The 26,361-nt window shown below is 43.0% G+C and overlaps 2 protein-coding genes across 4 annotated transcripts in view; one reads left to right on the plus strand and one right to left on the minus strand.

Annotated features, from left to right (window-relative positions):
• Positions 1-1,585: 1,585 nt before the first annotated feature.
• Positions 1,586-3,560, minus strand: SOWAHC (sosondowah ankyrin repeat domain family member C). Its single transcript, XM_030569231.1, has one exon. The coding sequence runs from the start codon at positions 3,545-3,547 to the stop codon at positions 1,823-1,825; it is 1,725 nt and encodes a 574-aa protein (XP_030425091.1). The 5' UTR covers positions 3,548-3,560; the 3' UTR covers positions 1,586-1,822.
• A 312-nt stretch (positions 3,561-3,872) lies between these two features.
• SEPTIN10 (septin 10) overlaps positions 3,873-26,361 on the plus strand; it is a 52,118-nt gene continuing 29,629 nt past the window's right edge. For all 3 annotated transcript variants that reach the window (XM_030569243.1, XM_030569252.1, XM_030569263.1), the window contains exons 1-4: positions 3,873-3,998; positions 9,430-9,547; positions 10,745-10,940; positions 13,774-13,960. In XM_030569243.1, coding sequence (XP_030425103.1) covers positions 3,969-3,998; positions 9,430-9,547; positions 10,745-10,940; positions 13,774-13,960 — 531 coding nt within the window. In that variant the 5' untranslated portion in view covers positions 3,873-3,968. The remainder of the gene's footprint in view (positions 3,999-9,429; positions 9,548-10,744; positions 10,941-13,773; positions 13,961-26,361) is intronic.

Raw genomic sequence — 26,361 nt, forward strand, 5'->3', positions numbered from 1 at the left:
AATGCAGAAAGCTGTCAACACGAGAAAGCACAGATCTTTCAGGAGCAACTCCCCCAAATACGCACATACATTACAAGATAGTGTAACTTAGAAACATTTTTCATTGGCAGTATTTTGACATTTACGCACAGATGATTCAATGGCCAGCTGCGTCCATGATGTAGGACCAGCCCAATGCCTCTCTTTTTGAAAAAAGGCTATTTTAACATAAGTATGCCTTCCAACATTTGCAAGAATTACTGACCTGAACAGCAGAGAAACCAATTAAGTTCTGAAGACTGTACAGAACAGATTTAGAATAGACCTGTCTGCGGCTGAGAATTTCCAAAACAATTACTTTGAGAATTTCCAGTGCATTTAAAAAACAAAACCACACAACACAGACAGGAAGGGTTTTGATGTTTCAAACTAAGAAATTTGATTTTTAATCAGTTTTACTAGAGAGTCAGAATCTGAACGTTGCCCCACTACTTTAAAAAAAAAAACCAACCAAACTCTCTCATTAAGTAGCTTTTACTCAATACACTAAACAAACAGGGATAGAGATGGCCTTAGAAAAAAAGAGTTCCTGGGTCCCTCACCCTACCATAGCTCATAAGCATTTCTGCATATAAATACATTGAAGGAGCCAGTAGATACTACAGCACACAATTATTGAATGCCTAGAACAGCGCTATAGCATTTCAATATTTTATTGGTTTTGTGAAGATCTCATACAACACCATCTACACTCCTTTTTAAGGAAAAGTGATGTGCTTGGATGAGATGTGTGGCATAATTACCTAGTTTTACATGAATAAAAATAATCATATCAACTTAAAATATGTTGCTATTACTCTAGTGTAGTGTTGGCGACAAACGATCAATAACTCAAATGGTACTAGACGTAGTATTTGATAGTTCACAGTGATTATGAAAGTAAAATTGCTTTGATACAGAACTTAATTAGCAGTTATTCAATGTATAAAAATTAAAGACCTTTCATTCATGCTACTATATTCTGCATTAGCATCCCAATTCTATTAGAGTTCAGTAGTACCTCAATTAAGCAGCAAAGACTTATAGCATGCTTAACTATACCCTTTGCAAGCCATCCCATTGACTTCCATATTTGAATTATGTGATTTGAACAGCTAAAGTTAAGACTGATCTTAAGTCTTTGAGGACAGGAGCCCAAATGTCTACAAGCATCCTGACAGTCAGCAGAGCAGTTTCGACACACCGGTCACGTGTTGTACTTAACTCTATTTAATCATGTGGTATTGCCATTAGAAAGAGAGACTTTAAAAATACATGAATGTATTTAAGAAATCCTACTTAGATAGTTAGCTGTCCATGAAGAGTAATATAGAATACCAGTTCATAATCTAGCAGTGAAATGTAAAGTTTTGGATTATCTCTCATCTTCCCTCCAACTCCAATTAAAACCAAGTATAAATACACGTTTCCAGACCCTAATACTTAGCTTCTAAAAAGAAAGGGCCTGCAGATTTTACATACTCAGCACTTCTTTACAGACCCACTGTCCCTGGCTGTACTTGCAAGCAAACAGCTCTTAAGTATGGGGAGCCCCCACTGCTTGGCTTGAAGCAGCTATTTCCTGGAAACTGCTAAATCCCAAGAGCCCTGCAGATATTTACACTTCATGAAACTCAGAAGTTAAAACAAGGCATTTTGCTTTATCCCCAGGAGAATGCATGAGTTCTGGATGAGGGATTGTCACTCACACAGGCCTGCAAACATCACCCCTCTTCTGCACTACTTACAGAATGGGTTCAGGAGCATGTAACACCCCTGATTTAGATACTGCTTGTTTCCCTGCTTAACCAAAGACATTGGATTTGGGTCTGAGCTTGAAGGACGTTTTCAGTGGCTTCTCCTCCTGCTCCTCCTCCTCCTCCTCAGCCTCCCCTCGGAAAGAGGGGGTGGTGTGGATGATCTGGGTGCGGAATCGGATTTTGTTGAGCCGTGGTTTCATTCTGCCGCTATTTGAGGTTTTCCTACTCATCTCCCTGCCCTGGGCCGCTGCCCCTTCGCTGGACTCAGTCTCCTCGCCCTGCCCCTGGTGGTGGTGAGAGAGTTTGTGGGTAATGAGGTTGGAGGGGAGCACCTTGGAGAGTCTCCAGCGCCCGCTCCCATTGCCCACAGTGCCCTCGCCCTCCTCCTGCAGGCCCCCCACCAGGCTCCGCATCTCCTCTGTGGTGCCCTGGCTCAGGTAGTTGGAGGCCTTGCGCCCGCTGTAGTCCCTGACATCCACGTCTGCGTCGTAGGCCCCCACAAGCAGCTTGACCACTTCCAGGTGGCCGTGCATGGCCGCCAGGTGCAGCGCCGTGTACCCGCCGCTGGTGCGCGCGTTGATGTTGATGGGCAGCCGCTGCTTGTGCGCGAAGTTGACTAGCATGGCGAGCAGCTCGTGGCGCCCGTGCTTGGCGGCCCAGTGCAGGCAAGTGAAGCCGGTGATGAAGTCGCGCTTGGAGAGCAGCCCCGGCTCACTGCTCAGCAGCCCCTCCAGGCTCTCCCACCGGCCGTCCGCGGCTGACAGCATCCAGGCGTGCTCCAGCGGGTCCAGCGCCACCGAGCTCCCCCCGCCGCTCTCTTCCTCGGCCGTGGAGGAGGCCAGCGAGGCGCTGTCCGAGTCCCCCCCGCGGGCTCGGGGGGCGCTGGGGAAGAAACTCCGTTTCAGCTGGGGGGAGCTGCCCATCATCAACTCGCGGAAGTTCTTGCGGCCGGACCTAGGGGTGGCCCCCCCGCCGGAGCTGCCCGGGGAGCAGGGGGAGCCGGAACCGGCCTCGGCCCCCTCCTCTTCGGCAAGCCGGCCAGGGACAACCGTCTCCTCCGCGCCGTGCCCCGGCTGCGCCTGCAGCCCCCGGGCCACACTGCGCCGCGAGCTCCTCTTCCTGCCGCCGCCCGGGGGCACCTGGCCCAGCCGGGGCAAGTCGCTCCCGCTCCCCGCCTGGGGAGGCTGTTGCGGGCAGCTAGGGGGGCCCTTCCCCAGGAGCGCCCCATCCTCGGGGTCCGGCTTCCCCGGGGCAGCTGGCGCGATCTCCCCCGGCTGCCCCCCGGGGCAAGGCGAGGAGTCCCGACTCCGCTGTACCGAGTCCGCCTCCTCCTCAGGGGTCACCGCGATGCTGGGCAGCAGCTGCAGCGCTACTGGGGGGTCTAAGGGGGCGGTGTCCGCGATGTCAGGCAGCGGCTCGGGCCCGGGCGCCGCTCGGGGATCGAGGGGAGCGGCGGTCTCGCTACCGCCGGGTTCGAGGGGCCGGTCACCGGGCGGCGAGTCCGGCTTGTTCGCAGCCGGGGTCCCCCCGGGCCGGTAGCGCCGCCGCAGCTGCACGTACTTGGCGCCGGAGCCGGGCTCCAGCCGCACGGTGGCCACGGCGTTGACCAGCTCCTTGAAGCGCTGGCGGGCCCGGGCGCGGCGCTCCGGCTCCGGGGGGCTCAGCCAGCCCCGGAAATGCTCCAGCAGCTCCGTGTTCCGCGCCCGCCCGCCCCGCGCCGCCAGGAACCGCAGCACCGACTCCGAGCTCAGCGCCGGCTCCTCGGCCATGGCGCCCCAAGCTCAGCGCGGCCCCAGCATCGCCGCGGCCGCCTCCTGCAGCGGCTCAGGGCCCGGCGGCCGAGCGCTCCCCGCCCCTTGCTAATGCGGCAGCAGCATCTCCCAGCGGCGGCGGCTCGTGGCCCATTATACCGACCGCGGGGGGGGGGGTCAGGGACCGACCGTCCGCTCCCCGCTCACGTCACGTCCGAGACTCCAGCCCGCCGCGTGCGGGGAGCGCCCCGGGGCTGCGGTGCGAAGCGGTTACAGCGCGGCCCCGCCCCTCGGGCCGCCCCGAGGCCACGCCCCTCCCCGCCCCGTCGCTTGGCCCCGCCCCCTCCGCACGGACCCTCTAGCTGCCGGTTACATTCCAACCGCCCGGAGCTTCCCGCGCGCCTCTCCCCTCCCCCTCCCGCGGCGGCCGCCAGGTGTCATGGCTTCCTCCGAGGTCACCCGGCAGCTGGTGAGTCCCGCTCGCGGGCGCGTGAAACTTTCTCGCCTCTTTCCCCCCCTCCCCCGACCGCACCCTAAAAACTTCCTCGGCCGGGCCGGGCCGGGCCCCTCATGGAGGGGGGACGCCCCCGCGCGGGCTCCGATCACTGTGACGGGACGTGCCCGCCCCAACCTCCCCCCTGAGTTACCGCCTGCCACAGCCCCCTGCCCCCAGGCTCCCCCCGCTGTCACCCCCCCCGAGCTGGTAAGACCCCCCCGCGGGAGACTCGTGCGTGGCGCGCTCGCTACGAGAGGCAGGCGGGGGGCGCCGGGGGTAGGACAGTGTCAGGGTGTTGCCTTTGGGTTTTCATCCCAGGATCTCAAAGCCCCTTGCACACGGCTGGGGGGTGGAGGCGCACAAAGCGGGCGACTCCCCCATTCAAGTCAGGGTTTGGTTTTAGAAGTTTCAGAAGACTCGGGCTCTGCCCTCAGCCCCGTCATTCCACGTTGTGCGCAAATCAAAGGATGGAGGCGCTAATCAGCGTTAATGATTCATTAGCTTAACTTTTATTCGCTCTGAACGCTTCTTTTACACGTAGCTCCAGACTGAGGTGGAACTTCACGTTTGTTGTTAGTAAGTCCAGAGAGAAAAAAATCTTAGGAACATTGATTCACATAAAAACCGTGAATGTGCTTCAACTATGCTTACAACAGCTTTCACTGTGACTGCTTTTACCTTTGTCCAGGCCCTATTTTTTGCAAGAATGCTAACAGCAAAGTAGAATTATGAATACTTGTTAAAATATGTAATTACTTCAGAAGTATTCATGTGGCCATCTTGAAAACTGTCAATTTGAGAGCCATCTAGACATAGGAGCCAATCCCATGCGATTCAAATTACCAATCATACAGTATAAATTTCTAGTTATGGAGAGCAAATACTCTAATGGTTAGGAACTGTAGCTCACAAACAATGCACAGACATATGTTTGAATAAGAAATTCCTTGAATAATTTCTAATAATGAGCAAATTTGTTAATTTTCCCTGAGTTTATAGGTAAAATTGTGAACAGAAATAAGTATCATGCCACAATCCTGTACTGAACCTGTATACAAGGCCCATACACATGCACGTCCGTTGACTACAGTTTGCAGGCTCTGTCAGCATTCTAAAATTATTACTAGAAGATCCAATTCTGAGGCTTTGTCTTGGTCAAAATGGCTGAGAGTTGCTGCATATTTAAAAATAAAAAAATCTAAACAGTCTTAGTTATGTGTTTGCATGCTTCAAGGAAAACCTCGCTCCGCATCCTGGCAAATCCTGTCAACTTTCCACTTCTACCTTGTTCTTCAGATACACAAATCCAATCCAAAACTTAGCTCAGATTCACTTTTATTTCTGATGTAGTGAATTATTTGATTAGCTCATGACATAAAGACACATCTTCTGTCCTGTTCCATCTCAGATGTTGCTTTGTTAGGGACACAAGGAACACAAAATGGCCTAAATAACCAGCTGCGGATTTGTCTTGTTTAGAGGAATCCCTGGATGGAATTTAGTTGGCTGTTCTTGTGCTTTTCTGTCTATGAGGCATTCTGAAAGGTGTGTGGCCAAAGTGCTGAATGCTGATGATCCTTGGCATTTGGATAGTCCATGGAGGCCATTGTAGTGACATAGATCAGAGTAGGGTGACCAGACAGGAAGTGTGAAAAATCGGGACAGGAGGTGGGGGGTAATAGGACCCTATATAAGAAAAAAGACCCCAAAATCGTGACTGTCCCTATAAAATCGGGACATCTGGTCACCCTAGATTAGAGCAGCGTTGGGGGAGAATTGTGCCCTGATTACTCCCAATCAGAGAAGTGCAAAGTCTCTTTTCCTTCACTTTCCAGACTTGCACCTAGATCCAGTGCTGAACACTGCTTCGTTTCATCCAAAAGAAGTAGCCCATTGCGTTCCATTTATGAATATTTAATTATGCTATAAAGGCTACAAAACTTATTTAAATCATTTAGTAAAATATAATACAATTTTATATTGCATGTTGTATATAGCATTCTGTATGTAAAGAATTATAGAGAGAGTAAACTAGAGAACAGAAGTTTCACAGCTTGGACTCATGGCTCTTTTTTTTATATGAGCAGAAAGGAAAAACTGGAAAAGACTAGCATAAAAGAAGAATGGACATTTAAAAAATAAATGTCAGAAAGTATTCTTGTGGGTTAACTACAGTGAGAAGATATTTGAAAAAATGCAGTATCAGCAAAAATGAAATGTGTTGGGGATTTAGAATTTATCAGTAGGCTTACAGATTTGGAGAGGCAAGAGAATTCTAGATAGGGCAGCAGAAGCAAACAATATTACACAGGAGAATAGCGGGGGGGGGGGACCAATATAAAAATGGAGGGAGCATTGGGAGGGGACAAGTTCATGGGTATTTTGGAAACACAGGATGGCAGTTTTAGATTGGATTGTAGTTATTATAGGTAGAGGGAAGTGGAGACAAATAGTCTAATTTCTCAAATTAACGAATAGTAGTATTAAAGTGCTCCAGACAATTTTAATTGAATGGGGTTGGCATTCAATCGTCACAGAAAAACAAACAAAATTTCTAGGAGAATTTCATACAGGTTCAACAAAGGAATTATATAAATTACCAATAGGAATTGTATAAATTACTAATAGGAATAGAATTGTAAGACCTCTTATGATGGAAGTGTGTAAAGTACTGTAGCTATACCTGAAAGAAAACAAAGTAGAATAACTGAATATGAGCAATCTTGCAGCAGGTATTGCTACGGTTCTTCTTTATAATAGAAACTTGTCTTCAGTGCTGTTCAGAATAGTGGGAAAGCTTATTGTTTAGAAGTTATTAGGATATGATGTAGTTAACTTATTAGTCTTAATATTAGGGTTTAGTTTAATTGTAAGTATAACATACAATTTAAATAACGGAGGGGTAGCTGTGTTAGTCTGGATCTGTAAAAGCAGCAAAGAGTCCTGTGGCACCTTATAGACTAACAGACGTATTGGAGCATGAGCTTTCGTGGCTGAATACCCACTTCATAGGGTGCATGTAATGGACATTTCCAGAGGCAGGTATAAATATGCAAGCAAGAATCAGGCTAGAGATAACGAGGTTAGTTCAATTAGTAGGGTCTCTATTAAATATCTTGTACCCATATAGTTACATTCTCAAATTTGCTGCTGTTCTAAGAATTCATGTATCTGAAGAAATTCTGAAAATGATATAAATTCCTTTGGCAGAAGTTGAGCCACTCAGTTTCCTGACCAAAACACACGTCTAAACGTAGCTGACTTGGCAGAAGTTCAAGGACCCAAGGAAATAAGCCAAGTTGGACTTTTGATATGAACTACATAACACTGCTATAGTCAAAATTTTTGTTGTGTAGTGAAGTATGGTTATATTTAGGAAATGAATCGTAAAAAGGCATCCTGTTGTTGCACATGTTGACTATATTTCAGTGCCATTATCTGCTTTGCAGTGAAAATTTGTTCTATTCAGTCATCTTCATTGTCAATGAACTTGGAAGCTATATTCATCATATGGAATAGTTTTAATTTTTTTTTTACTTTTTAAAGTCAAAGGTACCAAATTGACAGCTATAGAGACTAGCTCCTCTATTTTTCCACTGAGCAAATACAGAAAGTCCATCAGTAGCTTTCTCTGTACGACCCTGTTGATGGATTCAAATCTTGACATAAATGGATTGGTGCCATTTGTTGTATTTTTGTAGTCATTTGTCCACTGAGACTGCTAGTGACTTATGCAAAGTAGCTAACAGTTGCATGGTAATTTAGGACACAACTAACATAGTTGAGATTTAGGCCAATGACCAGATATGAAAGGCATCATATCCCTCTACAATTATGCTGAGACTCTAACGTCCTTTGTGTGTCTCAAATCTTAATTGTTGGTGTTATGAAAAAATAATATAGCTTGATTTTTGGTCATATACCAGGTTGTATCTTCAGTTTTGTTAGACAGAAGTGCTGTTCTTGTGTTCACCTTTGTGGCTTGTATAATCTTGTCTTTTATGTTGCCTGTTGTCCCCTCTGCTCCGTCAGGACTCCATGTCCCATTTGTTTGATTCAACCACAACCATCTCTCTCTCTCTTTTTTATATTGGCTCCCACACGGAGTGCCTTTCCTGAGGTATTTTGTCATTTTCTCTTTTTCAGATTGTGGCTATATCTGAACTTGTTTTCAGTCAATACCATGTTAATTTTAGAATCACCATGTTTGATAGTCCTAAAATGTACTGTTTTCTCCTTAAATTGTTTTTGTCTGTGTACATTTTTCCAGCACTATCAGTCTAATACGGGAATGACAATACATGAAAATCAATAAGAGAATGAATAAATATTTAAATTATTATAAGAGATGCACACTAGAAAGATTCAGCATAGTTTCATGATGAGTGCTAAACTCATGTCAAAAGGCCTGACTGAAATATGTCCAAACATATTCAGTGTAAAGGATGACGCTTTTCCCTGAGCTTCTAAATTTAAATAAAATCCCCCAACCTTAGTGAAGTAGGCAAAGGCTAGAATGTAAACCCAGGTTAAGATTAAGTCTTAGGATGCTGGCTGTATTAGAAGGCTCAGGGAATTGATAGTGGGTTGGTGATTGTAAACATAGGAACACAGAATAACATGAACCTGTGGCTAATCATGGCTTTGTTCATCTGTTTATGCTGAATGGTTTATTTTTTAAATTGCATTTCAGGTTCTGCAGTTAATATGTGGAAAAATGATGTTGTTTCCTTTTATTTTAGACTATGTATGTTAGGCATTTCTCGTATACCCATCACCAATATATCTAAGTACCAATTCATTATTAAATAATTTAAAAAGAACTATACGCTCTGGTACTCTAACTACATATGTAATGATATCTTTATAGTTGTGATGTATGGATAACTTTATACATTAAAAAATTCTACTGCTTGCACACTTAGAGTACGTTTTTATCTATGTGTATCTTTCCTCAAGTTTTCAGTCTTTATTTTGAATTCCTGCTGTCCTTTATGTTCTCCTCTGATTTTTTTTTCTCTCTTTGTAGAGGTAAATCAGTTGGGATATCCTTCATTCACAAGTTTCCATTTCCATTTGACTAGTGTGCTTTCTTTGGTTTATAAGCTCTGATCTCACAAGTCAGTTAAGCATGTGCTTAACTTTAATCATGTGAGTAGTCCCATTCACTTCAGTGGCTTCGATGGCAAATTAGCTGGCTACAGTAAAACTTAATTATTTATGCCATCATTTCACTAAATGAGTTGATACTTATTTATTCCATTGACAGACTTTGCAAACTCTTAATGTTTTCTTCAGTCACTTACCAGACCTAAAGAAGAGTTGTGGCTTACTAGTAAATCTCCTTGTATATCACTGTTAATTGTTTGGCAACACATTTTCTTAAATAATCATTTTTCCACAGCAAAATGATAATTGTCGACCCTTATCTTTGTCTGGCCATGTTGGTTTTGATAGCTTACCAGATCAGTTGGTTAACAAATCCATCAACCAGGGCTTCTGCTTCAACATTCTTTGTATTGGTAAGTAATATACTTTTTTTATTATTGACAGCAGTGAATATTAAGTATTTGGCCATAAACTATCTTTTGGCACAAATATTAATACCAAAAAAAGTGGATGACAAGGTTACTGTTACTTCCCATCAGGAAATGACTGCAGTATTGATCCACTGTGATCTTAGGGTGTTTTTGCCTTTTTAACTATGATCCATAATATGCCTCTTTTTATTCGTAACCATCCTTTTGATTATCTTTGTTGTATAGTACTTTCATGATCAGGCTTGAAGGATGCCTTAAGTCTTGTTTCCTGAGCAACTTCTAGGATTCTTTAAAACGTGTGGTCTACATCCAACTCTTCCCCATAGATAAAGTATTTCAGATAATAGAATCCAAGCCACTCCTAGGTCTATCAGTAGGAAACCTTGAAGCTTTTTTATGCTTATTAATTTTCTGGCTGAATGTATTGGAGTTCTTTGGATGTACCAGCCAGACACACAGCCATGCATTTTCCTAAAACCCAACACTGAACTGAGCAAGGGTATAAATAATCCACTCCAGCCCATAATTGACTTTCACTTCATCTCTGTCTATTAGCTGATGTGGTTGAAGAACAGACCTCCCTATATGCATGGAATAGCTAATCTTAAAACTTGTGTAAAATAGTGAAGATGGATAGCTGTTGTTTTAATACTGACCTAATGAACTAGTAAAGTTTTCTTGGTGTTAAGGTTTTCTCTCTTCCCCTGTCCCCCATGATTTTGGAGTGCTGGTGCCTAGGCCACCATGGCAGGCCCATTTAATCATGCTAAACAATCTTTATTCCTCATTTATAAGACACTAATCCTGTTCTTGGATCTTAAGATTCTAGTGAGAGGCTCAAAAGGAATGCCCTTAGTGCTTAAAGGTGTGTTTTATTGTTGTTTTCCCTTTGGGGTACTAGTAGGTGTGTATGCATGTGTTCTACTTGTCAAGGAATTGAAGGTTTGAGGGAATATTCAAGATAATGAGGCACTGCAATTGATTTTTTTGTACAAAACACATTTACTGGTGCTTCTAAGGGTCAAAAAGAGGAATTTGCTCATATGTTTGGAGAAGCTAATTTACAGGTAATTTCTCTTTAAACTCTTTTAATGGGACAATAACTATAATAACAACTATTATGCTTTGTACAAATATATGTAAATGCAAACTTCTTACTTTTTCTTTTAATTTTTTTAGGGGAGACTGGAATTGGAAAATCAACCTTGATAGATACTTTGTTTAACACCAGTTTTGATGACCGCGTATCAACACATTTTCAACCGAATGTAAGACTCAGAGCTCAGACCTATGAACTCCAGGAAAGCAATGTTCGATTAAAACTGACCATTGTAAATACAGTGGGATTCGGTGACCAGATAAACAAAGAAGATAGGTTAGTGTTTCCTCATGTGGTAAGAATTTGATTATGCAAAATAACTTTGGTCTTGACCTGTGAAGTCTGAGTAGATTTTTCAAGTTAGGTATGTGATTAAGACAAATGTGTGGTTCAAATTACATATGTACTCCAGATATTTAATTATACATTTTTCCACATAATTAATGGATTGTATTTTCTTCTTGTCAGGCAAGTTATTTAAGAAATCAGCGTTTACTATGCCCTCATGTGCACATGCCTTTATAATGTGTTACAAATTATATCAATAAAATATATAATAGTGATGGGCATTTTTTGAACTTTCATATCATTATACAGATAGTAAGATGCAGTACAATATGTTCTCTACAGACTTGTGCTTTTAAGTTTCAATAGAATCTACAAAAGAGAGTAAGTTGGAAGAAAAATCATCTGGATTCTTTAAATGTAGGTGTATTTGAAGTTGAACAGCCTATTTAGAAGATGGATCATTACACAGCTAGTGAATTTAGAGTTTTCTTTTCTGTCAATTCAGTCTGATGAATTTAAATATTCATAATTATTGAAATGATTTTCTTCAGACTCTTATTGGGATGACCAATACTATGAAGCATTTTTCATAATAATTTACATTATTCAAGAGCCAAGTAGTGTTGGACATGGATGGAGGTTGTGCATTCACTTCCAGAACATAAATTAACATTAAGGCTACGTTTTAGTCACAGGTATTTTTAGTAAAAGTCATGGGCAGTAATCAAAAATTCACAGCCTGTGACCTGTCCATTACTTTTACTATATACCCCTGACTAAAACTTGCGTGGGGGACTGCCCGGGAGAACCACGGTTGCTGGGGGAATTTGGCCTGGGTGCTAGTGGGGTAGGGGATGGGTGACGGTGTGCGGTCTGGACTCCTGCTGATGCAGGAGGGGGGGAGGTGGGCAGCAGTGCATGGCCCAGGAACCCCGCTGGTGTTGGGGGGGGAGGCATGGGTGGCAGGGACAGTAGGCTCCGTACCTGTCTCCGAACCTCCCTCTCGCCCCCAGCAGCAGCAGAGTTTGAGTGTGGAAGGGGGCAAGGGGTTGGGGCACGGTACAGCGTGAGGCGGGCTCTGAGCGGCGCTTACCCAGGATGCTCCCCGGAAGTGGTAACATCCCCCTCGCTCAGGTCCTAGGCAGAGGTGTGGCCAGGCAGCTCTGTGAGCTGCCTCCGTCTGCAGGCACCATCCCCGCAGCTCCCACCAGCTGCTATGGAGGTCACGAAAGTCACAGAATCTGTGACTTCTGTGACCTCTGTGACAAACTCGCAGCTTTAATTAACATTATAGCAAAGGATACTAACAAAAGAGAGTTCTTGCTAGTGACTTGCCTATTCTTGCCTATTTCTTTGATGAACCGTGTTTAGATGATAGAGAAAAATCTCAGGTACTGGCGTTAATGATACGCAGTAAAATATTTCATATTGAAAGCAAGGCTGTCTTTTACCTGTTTCAAATTCACTTTCCATGTAATCAATGCCTTTGAAATTTTGCCTCCCATGATTCGTCTACACTGTATGCAGCAACAGATACTCAGGACCTGCTGCTCTTATGTATACAATAACATGTTTTGAGGATACATTATGGTCCTCTTGTAATTTGGATCATATAAAAAAGGGAGAGAATCTTTAAAATGTAGTTAAAATAAAAATCAAATTCTCATTCTTTAGAGGATAGGATAATTTCCTGCTCTCTTACACGCATTTACCAGTAATAAAGCTCCCCAAAACACAATACTGATCTCCAAAAGATGTGAAAATATCGTAATTATGGACAGTATCTGTCACATACTATTTATAGTGATAGTCCATTATTTCCAAGATTAAGTTGTGAGACTACAGAAATTACAGAAGTCCATGAAATGGATCCCTTAAGGATTTCAGTAAAAAACATAGCTGATACACTCTGCTTTTCATCACCAATAGAGAAAAATTTAACTGTATCTTTAACCCATCTTGTGCTGCATTAGTTTCTCAAACTAGTATTCAGTAACTTTAGTTTTACATTGCATAGACAGTTTGATCATTATCCATACATTTAATATCCTGGTCTAGTATATTACTTCTTGAGATTCCAGTGTATGTAGTTGATATGTAAAGCGATATACTCCTGGGGGAATTCTGCACCAAAAAATTAAAAATTCTGCACACAATATCTTAAAATTCTGCAAATGTTGTCAAAATAATGCTACATAGTCAAGCCAGTTTCAATTATTTTGGTAATTTATTTCAAAATATCTGTCAGCCAATATGTTTGGAACAATACAGACACACACAAAAATTCCCTCAGGAATAGAGTTAAAGAAACCCCCATGAGAACCCAGTTGCTCTTTCTCTGCCCCCTTCCCCACTCCCTCCCCAGCCCAGCTGGGGGGCTAGACACTCACAACCCCCTTCTCCCCTCTGTCCCCAGCCCACCTTCTGCCCAGGGATCCAGAGGGAGAAACAGCCTGATGCTCTGTGCCAGGCTTGTGTTGAGTTTCCTGTGCACTGCCCTCCCTTTCCCTCAGGGCATGCTAGGAACTGCAGCTGCCAGGAACTCTCTAGTTCCCTCTCACCAGTTAATGTCTTATATGTGCAAGCTGGGCTCTTCTGAGTCCATTGCTAGCTAGTGGTAGCTAGCAGCACTGCAGCCTATTTCTGTAGGGGAAAGGAAATTCTGCATGCACGTTAATTTCTGAAAATTGTGCAGTGATACAGAATTCCTCGAGTAAGCAATAGTATGCAGAAAAATATAACATGGATTCCCTTTTTTAGTCCCACTCTATCTGAGAGAAACTAATCTTTGGTTGCTAACACATCACATTTTTTTCCCCAGCTATCAGCCAATAGTGGATTACATAGATGCACAATTTGAGGCCTACCTCCAGGAAGAACTGAAAATTAAACGCTCCTTATACAACTACCATGACACTCGCATCCATGTCTGCCTCTATTTTATTTCACCTACAGGCCATTCCCTTAAAACGCTTGATTTGTTAACCATGAAGAATCTTGACAGCAAGGTAAGATTGTTTGAAACCAGTTTGAATGAATTTGTAAAGATTCCTATTTCTTGCAGCATCTTGCCTCTCTTATAATTCTTTATTTGTGGTCTTGTTAATACTGTAATTTTTTAAAGTAAAGTCAACATATTATGTTGCCAAGAAATATGTCACTCATTGCTTTTGTTTGTTTGGTCATTGAAAGGGATGAGGGAGACTTCTACATTAGGCAAAGTTGAAAAAACATCTTAAAAAATGAAAAATTCTTTGGCAGATTTCTTTGGACAAAATCTGTCTCTTTGGTGACAGGACCTTTCTACCTTGGATTCCTTCAGTGTCTAATTCACTAAAACAGTATTCCTGGAAGTCAATTGCTTTCATGTAGTCTGATCATAAACTTGGACAGGGGACAGGTTCCATAAAACTAGCCTCTTCTGCAACTCTCTTGCATTTGGTGTGTTTCCTTTTCTTTTTCTGTAGCTTCTAGCTGGTGACGCTTGCTGCTGTTCTTATTGCATGTATCTCTTGATCCATACCCTGGGAGATTATGCCTGAGGGATAACACCCCTGCCATCTGGAATAGGGCCTGTAATTCGCTCTGGAATTCCTCTCCCTCAAAACCCCCTATTTGTCTCAGCACTGTAGATCCTCTTCAAGATACGTCTTATCATTATGATCCATTAACTAGCTGGCCCTAGCTGTCAATGTAGGCTCACCAGCCTGGGATTCAGAAGATTGTTGTTGTTGTTATTGTTGTTTCTTTGTAATACTGTAATGACTGGAGACACTAATCAGGGTTGGGAGCCCCACTGTGCTAGACGTTACAGACTTTGTATTGTACAGTCCCTGTCCCAAAGAACACTCAGTCTTATTTAGGACAAGATACGAGATGTGGGAGTCTGTCAGCCTAGGATGCTAGCTGACTGAACAACTTGGTCTGGAACTGCTTTGAAGATGTCCAGAAAACTCTGTTGGAAAGCAGATTCATGTGACTTTCCATGAAAAGAAAGTAATTTTTCATTTGAGCAAGACAGACAGTGTCTAATCCTTGCTAGTTTTCTACTCCCTTTGGTGTGAGCTGCCTGCTGCACCTTAAACACTCTAGGCTCACCTTTAGCTCAGTGGGAGTATACCTGCCAATGACTTTGGTATTTCACCCACTGGCACAAGACTCTCGTCATTTACAGGGGAGACCTTTTTAAAAGGTCTATCTTGAATATTTCCACCTCTTTGGTTTCCATTCCATAATATGATTTAAATGTGGGGCTCGCCTAGTTAATAGAACCACCTTTTCACCTTGCGTTTCACCTAGTGGTAATTGCATCATTTCAACCTGAGGTATTCAGACACTAATGGCTGATTCACTGAATATGGTATTTCTTAAAATGGTGTAACAACATGTCCTCCTTAAATTCCTATCAAAGGTGGTTTCTGATTTTAATTTAAACCAAACATTTGATTTACTGGTATTTTTCCTAATGCTCCATTCACTGCAAAGAGGCCAGACCACATTGTTTGGAAGTGAAGAGGATATTTACAATCTGAACAGGACTAAACTGTACAATAAACCACTGGGATTCCTGGTAGCACACTGCGATATTTTTTGGGATTAGCTAGTCTCCACTCAGATTATCCAAGTTAATTAGATTCTGTGTACTTTCTTCCTATGAATTAGTGAGTATTAAAATGATAGGTATTGGAACACATTCATTCAGGTCTAAGGTGACCTCTTCTGCTTATGTCAGATGTTTCTGTCACTGAAATACGAAATACTGTTACCTGGAATTCAGTCTGTATTTTTTGTATAGAATTACTTCCTGGATTTAGCTTCTAGATTGGATCTTCAGTTTGGTAGAAGAATCCTACAGTCATTGTTCAAGTGAGACCTCTCAATCCCCACTTGAGTTTAAGGACAAATTATTGCTCATCACAGAGTGGATATCAGTACAAGCAATCATACTGGAGATCTGCAGTTACTGTAGTAAGGGAAACAAACAGTTTTTTAAACATTGAATGCTTTCAACTAGCTGGGTTGACTTTTTTTAAAATTGGTATAGTAGAACAAGTTTTGATTCCAAATATTTTTCTTTAGAATATGGGAATATGTAAACAAAGTCAATGTTAACACACCTTTCCTAGTAATAGTGTTTCTTTATATCTGTAAAGCATTTTGAGATAGCTTGTATGAAAGATGATGCACTTTTTCAAGATCTATTATATGATGGATGGTTCACTCCAAGGATTAAATTGGTGATTGAAAGTATTGTCTGATGCCTTTGGAATTCTCTGCCGGCACACCTAAAAATGCTCTAAAATGAATCATCCTATTGTGTGTTGCTGTAGCTGTGATTTCTTTGCATGTACTATGTATGATGTAGTAGTCTGTCTTGTGAGCTATGAAAAGAGATTTGTGTGTTTCAGTAATTAAGCAAGTAATCAATAAAGACAAATGCAAAGTACTCCTCTTAGGAAGGAACAATCAGTTGCACAAAATGAGAAATGACTGCCTAGGAAGGAGTACTGCAGAAAGAGATTTGTGGGTCGTACTGGATCACAAGCTAAATATCAGTCAACTGTGTAACAGTGTTGGGGAAAAAAAAAAGCAAACATCATTCTGGGATGGATTAGCAGGAGTGTTGTAAGCAAGAAGTAATTCTTCCACTCTATTCCACGCTGATTAGGCCTCAGATGGAGTATTGTGTCCATTTCTGAGTGCCACATTTCAAAAAAGATGTGGACAAATTGGAGAAAGTCCAGAGAAGAACAAAAATGATTAAAGGTCTAGAAAACATGATCTGTGAAGGAAGATTTAAAAAATTGGATTTGTTTAGTCTAGAGAAGAGTTAAGGGGGACATAATAGTTTTCACACACATAAAAGGTTGTTACAAGGAGGAGGAAAAATTGTTCTCCTTAACCTCTGAGGATAGGACAAGAAGCAATGGGCTTAAATTGCAGCAAGGATGGTGGACATTAGGAAAAGCTTCATAACTGTCATGGTGGTTAAGCACTGAAATAAATTGCCTAGGGAGGTTGTGGAATCTGCATCATTGGAGATTTTTAAAAGCCGATTAGACAAACACCTGTCAGGTATATTCTAGTTAATACTTAGTCATGCCATGCATGCAGGGGCGTGGACTAGATGACCTCTCAAGGGCCCTTCCAGTCCTAGATTCTGTGATTCTATTTGCAGTTGGTAAGTGGCTTTGAACTTTATATCAACAACATATTTTACTGAGTTCTTATTTCATTTAGAAATATATACCATTAAAAAAATTTGAATATCAAGTGGATGGAAACTTTTTTTTTTTTAAATTTATGTACTCTTTTTGGCACGGAACCGCTAAAATTCAAGTGTAATGAATTTTCTAGCTGTTTGTACTGATCATAGGATGCAGATTCAGTCATTTGTAATTTGAAGTAAGAAGTACTAATGTGGTATGTTACAAACCAGGTTTTCACTTGTCTTCATATTCAGGTGATTTATCTAATGTTTTGAAGAATCAGATATTTTCTTTGTTTTTTCATGCCAGCAGAGCATTTCTGACCAAGCACTTATATGAATTTAGCTTCTGATTCATTAGGGGTACTTTTTAAAATGATAGAAAAACTTAGGTCAAGAAATTAGTGATACTTTTTTATGGCAATTTTATAGACTTCTAAAAAAAAAAATGTTTGTAAAATATATGTAACCTTCTATGAGTTGGGTGCATATTTCTACCAGTGGTAGCTACAGTGTGAGGGGAGTCACAAGAGTTGAGCAGCCCAACTCACGTTCAGGAAACCTGAAATGAACTGAGAGGAAAAAAATGTGGTTTAAAATTAGTTACATCCAGAATGATTCACCATCACCACACCCTTTGAGACAATTCAGTACACAAATGTATTTTTGCTAAAATATTTACAGGTCACTGTTAAGTTAGAAAAATGACATGTGGCTTGTTCTCACTTAATGTATTTGAAAGTTTGTCCTTCAGGATGTTCAGAACAGATTTACCATGGGAATAAGGGGCTCATGGAGTTCAGTGTAGCAGAACATATTGCTCCTTAAAATTAAGCAAAGGTTATATATTTGAGGGTTCAGCACAAACACTGTTTTGGAGCCAACTATATGTAGTACACTTAAAATCACCTGATTTTATGTGGCTGATGTAAAAAGGCAAATAAAGTCTTTGGAGTTATGCATGGAGGTAAGGAATGTAATATATCAAAAATACTTTGACATTAGTGTAAGACATTACTATGACTTACCTGAGTACAATCTAGACCAGCGGTGGGCAACCTGCGGGCCGCGTGTGGCCCACTAGGTTAAGCTGATTACAAGCCATGAGACGTTTTGCAGACGTTGACTGTCCACAGGCATGGCCCCCCGCAGCTCCCAGTGGCCGCAGTTCACCCTTCCCGGCCAATGGGAGCTGCGGGAAGTGATAGTCCGACCCGCCAAAGTCTGAGGAAGAATGTTCCCTGCTCTTTTCTTCTCACATGTTTGAGCTTCCTTTGTGTCTCTTTCTGCTTGATGACTCTGTTTACTGCTTTAATGCAAATTAAGCAGAGTACACATTCCTTTGTTTAGAACAGACCTGATTGCCAACTTCTGGCTGGAACATGTGTTGTTAACACCATACAGTGGAATCTTAAACTTCACATGCAGTGTTGTCTCACATATTTTACTAGGAGATAATAATGACCAGCAAATTGAGTTTTCAAATGATACCTTAGAAAGCATATTTTGTATAAAGATTATTACAATAGTGTGTAGTGTGGAAATGCAGGGGTACATTCTGTCACAATTACTAAAAAAAGGGCTTCATTTGGAACAGCACACTCACCATACAAAAATAGATATTGCAAAGAGAAAACCAGTAGAAGATGATGAAAATTACTTTCATTTGATTTTTTTGAAGTTTTGATATGATAAGCTAGATACATATTTGGTAGCATAAAACTGTTCGGTTCATACTTGAGATATAAGACATTAGGTGGGAAAGTAACGAGTTGGTACCAACAAGCCTACAGTAGAACTTCAGAGTTACGAACACCTCGGGAATGGAGGTTGTAATGTTGAAATGTTTGTAACTCTGAACAAAATGTTATGGTTCTTACAAAAGTTTACAACTGAACATTGAGCTTTGATACTTTACTATGCAGAAGAAAAATGCTGCCATCTTAATTTAAATGAAACAAGCACAGAACCAGTTTCCTTCCTTTGTCAAATCTTTTTTTAACTTTCTCTTTATTTTTTTTTGTAGTTTACATTAACATGGTACTGTGCTGTACAGCTTTCTTTTTTTTGTTTTTGTTTTTTTGTCTCTCCTGCCTGAATGCATACTTCCAGGTCTAGATGAGGTGTGTCGTTGACCTGTCAGTTCGTAACTCTGATGTTCGTAACTCTGAAGTCCTCCTTTACATAAGATAACAATTAAGGTAATGCCTTGAAGTTTATCCTTTGTTATTGAAATCCCTGCATTTTGCACCAAACATTGAGGGCGCTGAAGCCAGAAACCTACAATTGCGGTTAGTTTTGGAAAATTGTGAGCTCTAAGGTCAGATTAACTTTTTTGTTTTGCTTTTCATATTTTAAAGAGCCCATCAATCTTTGAGTGCTGGCTATGGCCTGTAAGACATGGAAGTTTCTTACTTAAAGGGTGAATGGAATATGGAACAGTTTCTCAGGGAATATGGGAAACTTAAGGAGTACAGCCTTCAGTTAAACAATCTTAATTAAATATGGATTGATCTGATGTAACTAAAAATTTTATTCTGTAACATATCTCTGGATGTCCAGAGCCATGCCTTTTAAGGTATCTTTATTGCGATGTATTAATTTGTACCCATGTATGGTTACAAGAAATATTTTTTTTGAATAAAGCTACTAAAATTGCAAATAATAGATTTTAGATAATCCTGACAAAAACAAGTGTTTCCTTAGCAGGTAAATTAAGGTAAATATAACTGTATCCTGTTACATATTTAATGTTGGAGTATTATTGTTTTAGCCTTGGACGCATGTATTTATAATGGTTTAAAGTAGACCTATTTAACTATTATACCAGTCTGTGCTGGTTGTTTTGTTAGTCTTACAGTTACTTCATCAGCGGTTGTTCTCTACCATACATTATGCAAACAGTTCCTCGTTTTTGGGTGGGAAGCATTTTTTGTTGTGCGCATTTGTTTAATACACAAGGCAAGCATATTTTAGAAATTGTATAAACAATTTGCTTGTACAAACTACTCACCTAATTTTTTTCATATCACAATGGGATATTTATACGGGCAACAATAAGGAGGGGAGAGAGCAAGTTGTAGAAAGTAAAGATAGATATGTCTGAAATGAATAAAACACCTTTGTCTGGCTTGTCGTTGCCCGTCCTTCCACGAATGCAAGTCAATACCACACCATTCTATTTTGTTGTGAGCATGTTCTTTCCATTTCTGGCCAAAGAGTTTTGTCATGGGATCGACCCAGCGCATTTTTCGGTCTGCCCAGCGGTCGCTTGTGGTCTTTGGGGATCCAGTCACTGATACAGGTTATCCACCTATTGTCTTGCCTGCAGACTACATGACCCATCCATCTTCACTTTGCGTCATACATTGCCTGCACTGCATTGGTCACTACATCTGTATGCCTTCTCATAGACTCATAGAGTGGAAGGGACCTCGAGAGGTCATCGAGTCCAGTCCCCTGCCCTCATGGCAGGACCAAATACTGTCTAGACCATCCCTAATAGACATTTATCTAACCTACTCTTAAATATCTCCAGAGATGGAGATTCCACAACTTCCCTAGGCAATCTATTCCAGTGTTTAACTACCCTGACAGTTAGGAACTTTTTCCTGATGTCCAACCTAAATCTCCCTTGCTGCAGTTTAAGCCCATTGCTTCTTGTTCTATCATTGGAGGCTAAGGTGAACAAGTTTTCTCCCTCCTCCTGATGACACCCTTTTAGATACCTGAAAACTGCTATCAGGTCCCCTCTCAGTCTTCTCTTTTCCAAACTAAACAAACCCAATTCCTTCAGCCTTCCTTCATAGGTCATATTCTCAAGACCTTTAATCATTCTCGTTGCTCTTCTCTGAACCCTCTCCAATTTCTCCACATCTTTCTTGAAATGCGGTGATCTCCTCATTCAGTATATGATTACATTCGCCTTTCCATTGCTCTCTGGGTGACAGCAAATGTTTCTTCCTCCACTTTCGTGGTTGACTAGCTTTCTGCTCTGTATATCATTGCTGTCAGAACAGTAGCGTTAAACAGTCTTTTCTTATATTCGTAGGCAGGTTCATCCATTAGAGACATCTTTTTGTTGTTGAAACTTGTTGAAATGAGCCAATGCTGATTATTTAATGCAACTGCATTTAAAAGAAAGTCTCTGACATAAACTGTAACTGCTTATCTCATTCATAAAGCTATAGGGAGAAAATAATCCACCTGGAACATCTCTAATATGACATTTTAGAGCCTAGATTATCAACGTCAGCAGTGTTATATTGCTTTATCTTTACCTAGGAAAGTTGGTAATATATAGAAGTGATTCACAATCATTTAGGAAGCTTTTGTCTTTTTAGTCTCTTGTTCTGTGTTTGGGGTTGTTTTTTGTGGACAATGTAAAAATATACTATAATCAGTTTATGAATTTCCTGTATTGAGGGATTTCACTGTATGTAGTATATTCAAAGGTAAGAAGCGTGGGTTTGTGTTCCCTGCTTGTCGTGGAGGAAATCTTCAGTCTTCTGTGGAATTGAAAAACAATTTTTGTATATGAGCTTCTGAAAAAGTAGTTTGGACTTTGAAATAGATTTCTCTTACCTTGTCACGTACAAGGTGTGTGCACCATCTGTCCATTACACACATTTTATTTTGGAGGAATTCTTGTTTCAATGGTCATAGGAAGATTAATGTTTGCAAAGATGAAAAGTGCCATCCTAGGTACTAAGTTATGGTGAAAATGTGATAGAATGACGGTAAAAGAAATGTAAAAAGTTCCTAACATTTTCTTGTGGCTAGGGTAATTGTACCTCCATGGAAACAGGTCTTTTAATTTTGTCTTCCTGGGTAATTGTTCTCATAGACTAAGTCCAGATTTTTTAAGTTTTTATGAGCTTCTTTTTAAGGAGTGCTTTGCTGCTGTTTTTTATTTTTAACCTGGTTCTGCTGTATTATACTGATGGATTACTGCTGTGGGCTTCTATGCAAGTCCATCAGTCTAGTTCTTTGTGAACCTGCATTGGGGTATTGCTGATCCCATTGCTTTGTAGCAATCTTCAATGTAGCCTTGTGGGAGATCTCAAGAGGAGTCTCAAAGTTTGATCAACTCTGTGTGTTCGTTTGCTCATCTATGCGCGTGCTCCCCCTTTTGCTGGTTCCTAAAAGCAATAAAAACAATCACTAGTGGGGGAGAAATGAGTATTTGTGTAAACTTGTGAAGTTAAGAAACTGGGAAATGGATCATTCTTTCTCAGGACTAAATGCTTCTCTGGGCTTCACTGGAAAGTCACGTGCTTTGCAAAAGACAAAATATTTTAGGCTAAAATTCTTTCTAACAGCAGAAACGTGAACACACAGTATAAAAGTAATCAGAGGATTTGAAAGGACAGTTCACAGTACAAAACTACATCTGACTCAACATCTGCTGTTTGCTTTTGTGAAATGTATAACTGTTTGCTTGCTGATATAGGAGAAAGGTGGGTTTTAAAATAAAACAGGACATAATCATTAGAAATATAGTCCAATATGCTGCAGTCCTTTGATATATTTGATATATTTCATTCATCAAACTAGCTAGAGAGATAAAGGGTAACAAGAAAACATTCTACAAATACATTAGAAGCAAGAGGAAGACCAAGGACAGGGTAGGCCCATTACTCAGAGAGAGACAAAAATAATAACAGAAAATGTGGAAATGATAGAGGTGCTTAATGACTTCTTTGTTTCGGTTTTCTCCAAGAAAGTTGGTGGTGATTGGACATCTAACATAGTGAATGCCAGTGAAAAATGAAGTAGGATCAGAAGAGACTAAAATAGGGAAAGAGCAAGTTAAAGATTACTTAGACAAATTAGATACCTTCAAGTCACCAGGGCCTGACAAAATGCATCCTAGAATACTCAATGAACTGAGTGAGGAGATATCTGAGCCATTAGTGATTATCTCTGAAAAGTCATGGAAGATGGGAGAGATTCCAAAAGACTGGAAAAGGGCAAATATAGTGCCAGTCTATAAAAATGGAAATAAGGACAACCCAGGGAATTACAAACCAATTAGCTTAATTTCTGTACCTGGAAGGATAATGGAGCAAATTATTAAGCAATCAGTTTGCAAACATCTAGAAGGTAGTAAGGTGATAAGTAACAGTCAGCATGGAGTTGTCAAGAACAAACTGTGTCAAACCAACCTGATACCAAAATAAGGTTGCAAGCCTTGTGCATGGGGTGAAGTGGTAGAGGTGGCATATCTTGACTTTAGTAAAGCTTTTCATACTGTCTCGCATGACCATCTCATAAACAAACTAGGGAAATGCAACCTAGATGGAGCTACTATAAGGTGGGTGCAGAACTGGTTAGAAAACAGTTCCCAGAGAATAGTTATCAGTTCACAGTCATGCTGGAAGGGTGGAACAAGTGGGGTCCTGCAGTTCTGTTCTGGGTCCAGTTCTGTTCAATATCTTCATCAATAATTTAGATAATGGCATAGGGAGTATATTATAAAGTTTGCAGCTGATACCAAGCTGGGAGGGGTTGCAAGTGCTTTGGAGGGTAGGATTACAATTCAAAATGATCTGGACAAACTGGGGAAAAGGTCTGAAGTAAATAGGATGAAATTCAATAAGGACAAATATAAAGTACTCCACTTAGGAAGGAACAATCAGTTGCACACATACAAAATGGGAAATGACTGCCTAGGAAGGAGTACTGTGGAAAGGGATCTGCGGGTCATAGTGGACCACAAGCCAGATATGAGTCAACAGTGTAACACTGTTGCAGAAAAAGCGAACATCATTCAGGGATGTATTAGCAGGAGTGTTGTAAGCAAGACATGAGAAGTAATTCTTCTGCTCTACTCCGCACTGATTAGGCCTCAACTGTAATACTGAAATAATCTGGTCGCCACATTTCAGGAACATTGTGGACAAATTGAAGAAAGTCAAGAGAAGAGTGTCAAAAATGATTAAAGGTCTAGAAAACATGGTCTGTGAGGGAAGATTGAAAAAATGGATTTGTTTAATATGGAAAAGCGAAGATCTTACGCCACTGACCCACTCAGCACGCTGCTGGTCTGGGGTTCTGTTCACCTAGGCCAGCAGTGGGCTGAGTGGGGCCTGCGGCCGGTACCCCAGCTGGGAAGGGTCTGGCAGCCAGAACCACAGACCGGCAGCAGGCTGTGTGGGACTGGTGGCCGGGCCCCCAGACTGGCAGTGGGCTGTGTGGGGTTGGTGGCCAGGACCCCAGACCGGCAGTGGGCTGAGCGGCTCAGCCCACTGCTGCTCAGGGGCTCCATCCTCCGGCTCCTGCTACCCGGGATCCCGGCTGCCGGACCCGCTGAGCCCAGTGCCGGTCTGGAGTCCCAGCCCCGCCCTGCCCACATACAGTGGGTACCTACCTTCTCCCTGATTCTCGCCTATTCTCTTCCTCTCTCTGGACTGAGCTGAGAGTTGGAGTGGACCAAGCACAGGGCTGGGGGTGAAGAGTCTGGCCAGGAGCTAGAATGAAGGAGGGGGCTCAGAGTTGGGGCAGGAGGTTTGGATGTGGGGGCACTTACCTGGACAGCTCCCATGTGTTGTGAGGGGTGCAGGTGGGAATGTGAGTGGGGGTGCAGGGGCTCCCGTTTGGTGCTCAGGGTGGAGGTGGGGATGTGCATGGGATATGGGGGGAGGATGTGTGGCGTGCAAGAGTCAGGGCAGAGGGCTGGGGGCATGTGAGGGGGGTGCAGGTGTCAGGGTAGGGGGGCTGGGTTTTTGTAGGGGTGCCAGTCAGGGCTGGGGTCATGGGGAGGGTGAAGGAGTCAACAGAGGGCTGGATGGTACAGGGCTCAGGGCGGGGGGGGGGCATGGCTCAGGACAGAGGGCTGGATGTGTGTGGGGGGGTCAGGGCTCAGGGCAGAGGACTGGGTGACTGTCCCCTCCAGAACCCCCAACCCCCCTGCTCCTCCCAACTACCCCCTCCTGGGACCCCACCCCCTGTCTAAGCCTCCCTGCCCCTTATCCCCTGACTGCCCTCCTAGGACCTTACCCCGTACCTGTCCCCTGACTGCCCCTACCCTTATTCACACCCTCACACCCAGACAGACCCCCTGGACTCCCATGCCTATCTAACCGTTCCCCGCCCCCAACAGGATCCCCAAAACTCTGGACCCATACAACCCCCCCCCCGCTCCCTGCCTGCCCCAAACTCTCTCCACACTCCTTCCTCCCGACAGTCCCCCCAGAATTCCCGACTCATCCAGCGCCCTCAGCTCCTTGTCTTCTGACCACCCCCTCCAGAGACCCCCCCCACACCCTAACTGCTCCCCGAGGACCCTCTTTGCTCCCTGTCCACTGACTCCCCTGACTCTTATCCACCCCCCAAACAGACCCCGGGACTCCCATGCCCCATCCAACCCGCCCTGCTCCCTGACTTCCCCCTCCAGAGACCCCTGCCCCTAACCACCCCCCAGTATTCCAACCCCCCATCCAACCCACCCTGCTCCCTGTCCCTTGACTGCCCCCACCCCTTACTCAACCCCCTTGGCCCTGGAGCCGGCTCCCTTTCCATGAGGCTCCTCGCTCATCTGGAGCCCTGCTGCTGCCCCTGTGCCCGCAGCCCTGCTCCGCCCCGCCCCTCAGAGTGCTGTGCGCGCGGCAGCAGGGCTCCGGATGAGCGGGGAGCATCTTTCCCTCCCCACGGAGCCAAACGCTGCCCCACGGGAGCGCCTAGCCCTATCCTCCAGAGCGCTGCGCGCGCAGCAGCAGGGCTCTAGGGGAAGGCAGGGAAGGCGAGAGAGGTGGCAGCGGCTTGCTGCGCTCGGGCCAGCACTCTGACCCGGGACCGTGGACCCCGCAGCTTGCTGCATCGGCAGGATTTTTAATGGCACGCGGAGTCCCAGCAGGCAGCCGCGTGCCATAAAAAATTGGCTCGCGTGCCTTCGGTTGCCGACCCGTGGTCTAGATAATACTTAGTTCTGCCCTGAGGCAGGAGTTGGACTAGATGACCTCTCAAGATTCCTTCCAGTCCTATGATTCTATGATTATTGAACATATTTAGCTGTTCTGTGGTTAGCTCTCTCTACTACTAAGTATTGTGGTCCCTTCAAACCCTCATAGATCTTGCTGAGTAGGGTTTAAGACAACTCTAGGTTGGAAGAGGTGACTTGTCTCATAGAAAGAATACTTTCTAGTTAGCAAGGCCAGGATAGGGAACCAGTTATGGAGTGGTTCTGGCTTAATTGTCAGA

Source organism: Gopherus evgoodei, chromosome 1 (genome assembly GCF_007399415.2).
Source record: "Gopherus evgoodei ecotype Sinaloan lineage chromosome 1, rGopEvg1_v1.p, whole genome shotgun sequence".
Taxonomy (NCBI): Eukaryota; Metazoa; Chordata; order Testudines; family Testudinidae; genus Gopherus; species Gopherus evgoodei.

Excerpts from the sequence above, each read along its gene's own strand:
- SOWAHC (XM_030569231.1), bottom strand. The coding sequence starts at position 3,547 with ATGGCCGAGGAGCCGGCGCTGAGCTCGGAGTCGGTGCTGCGGTTCCTG.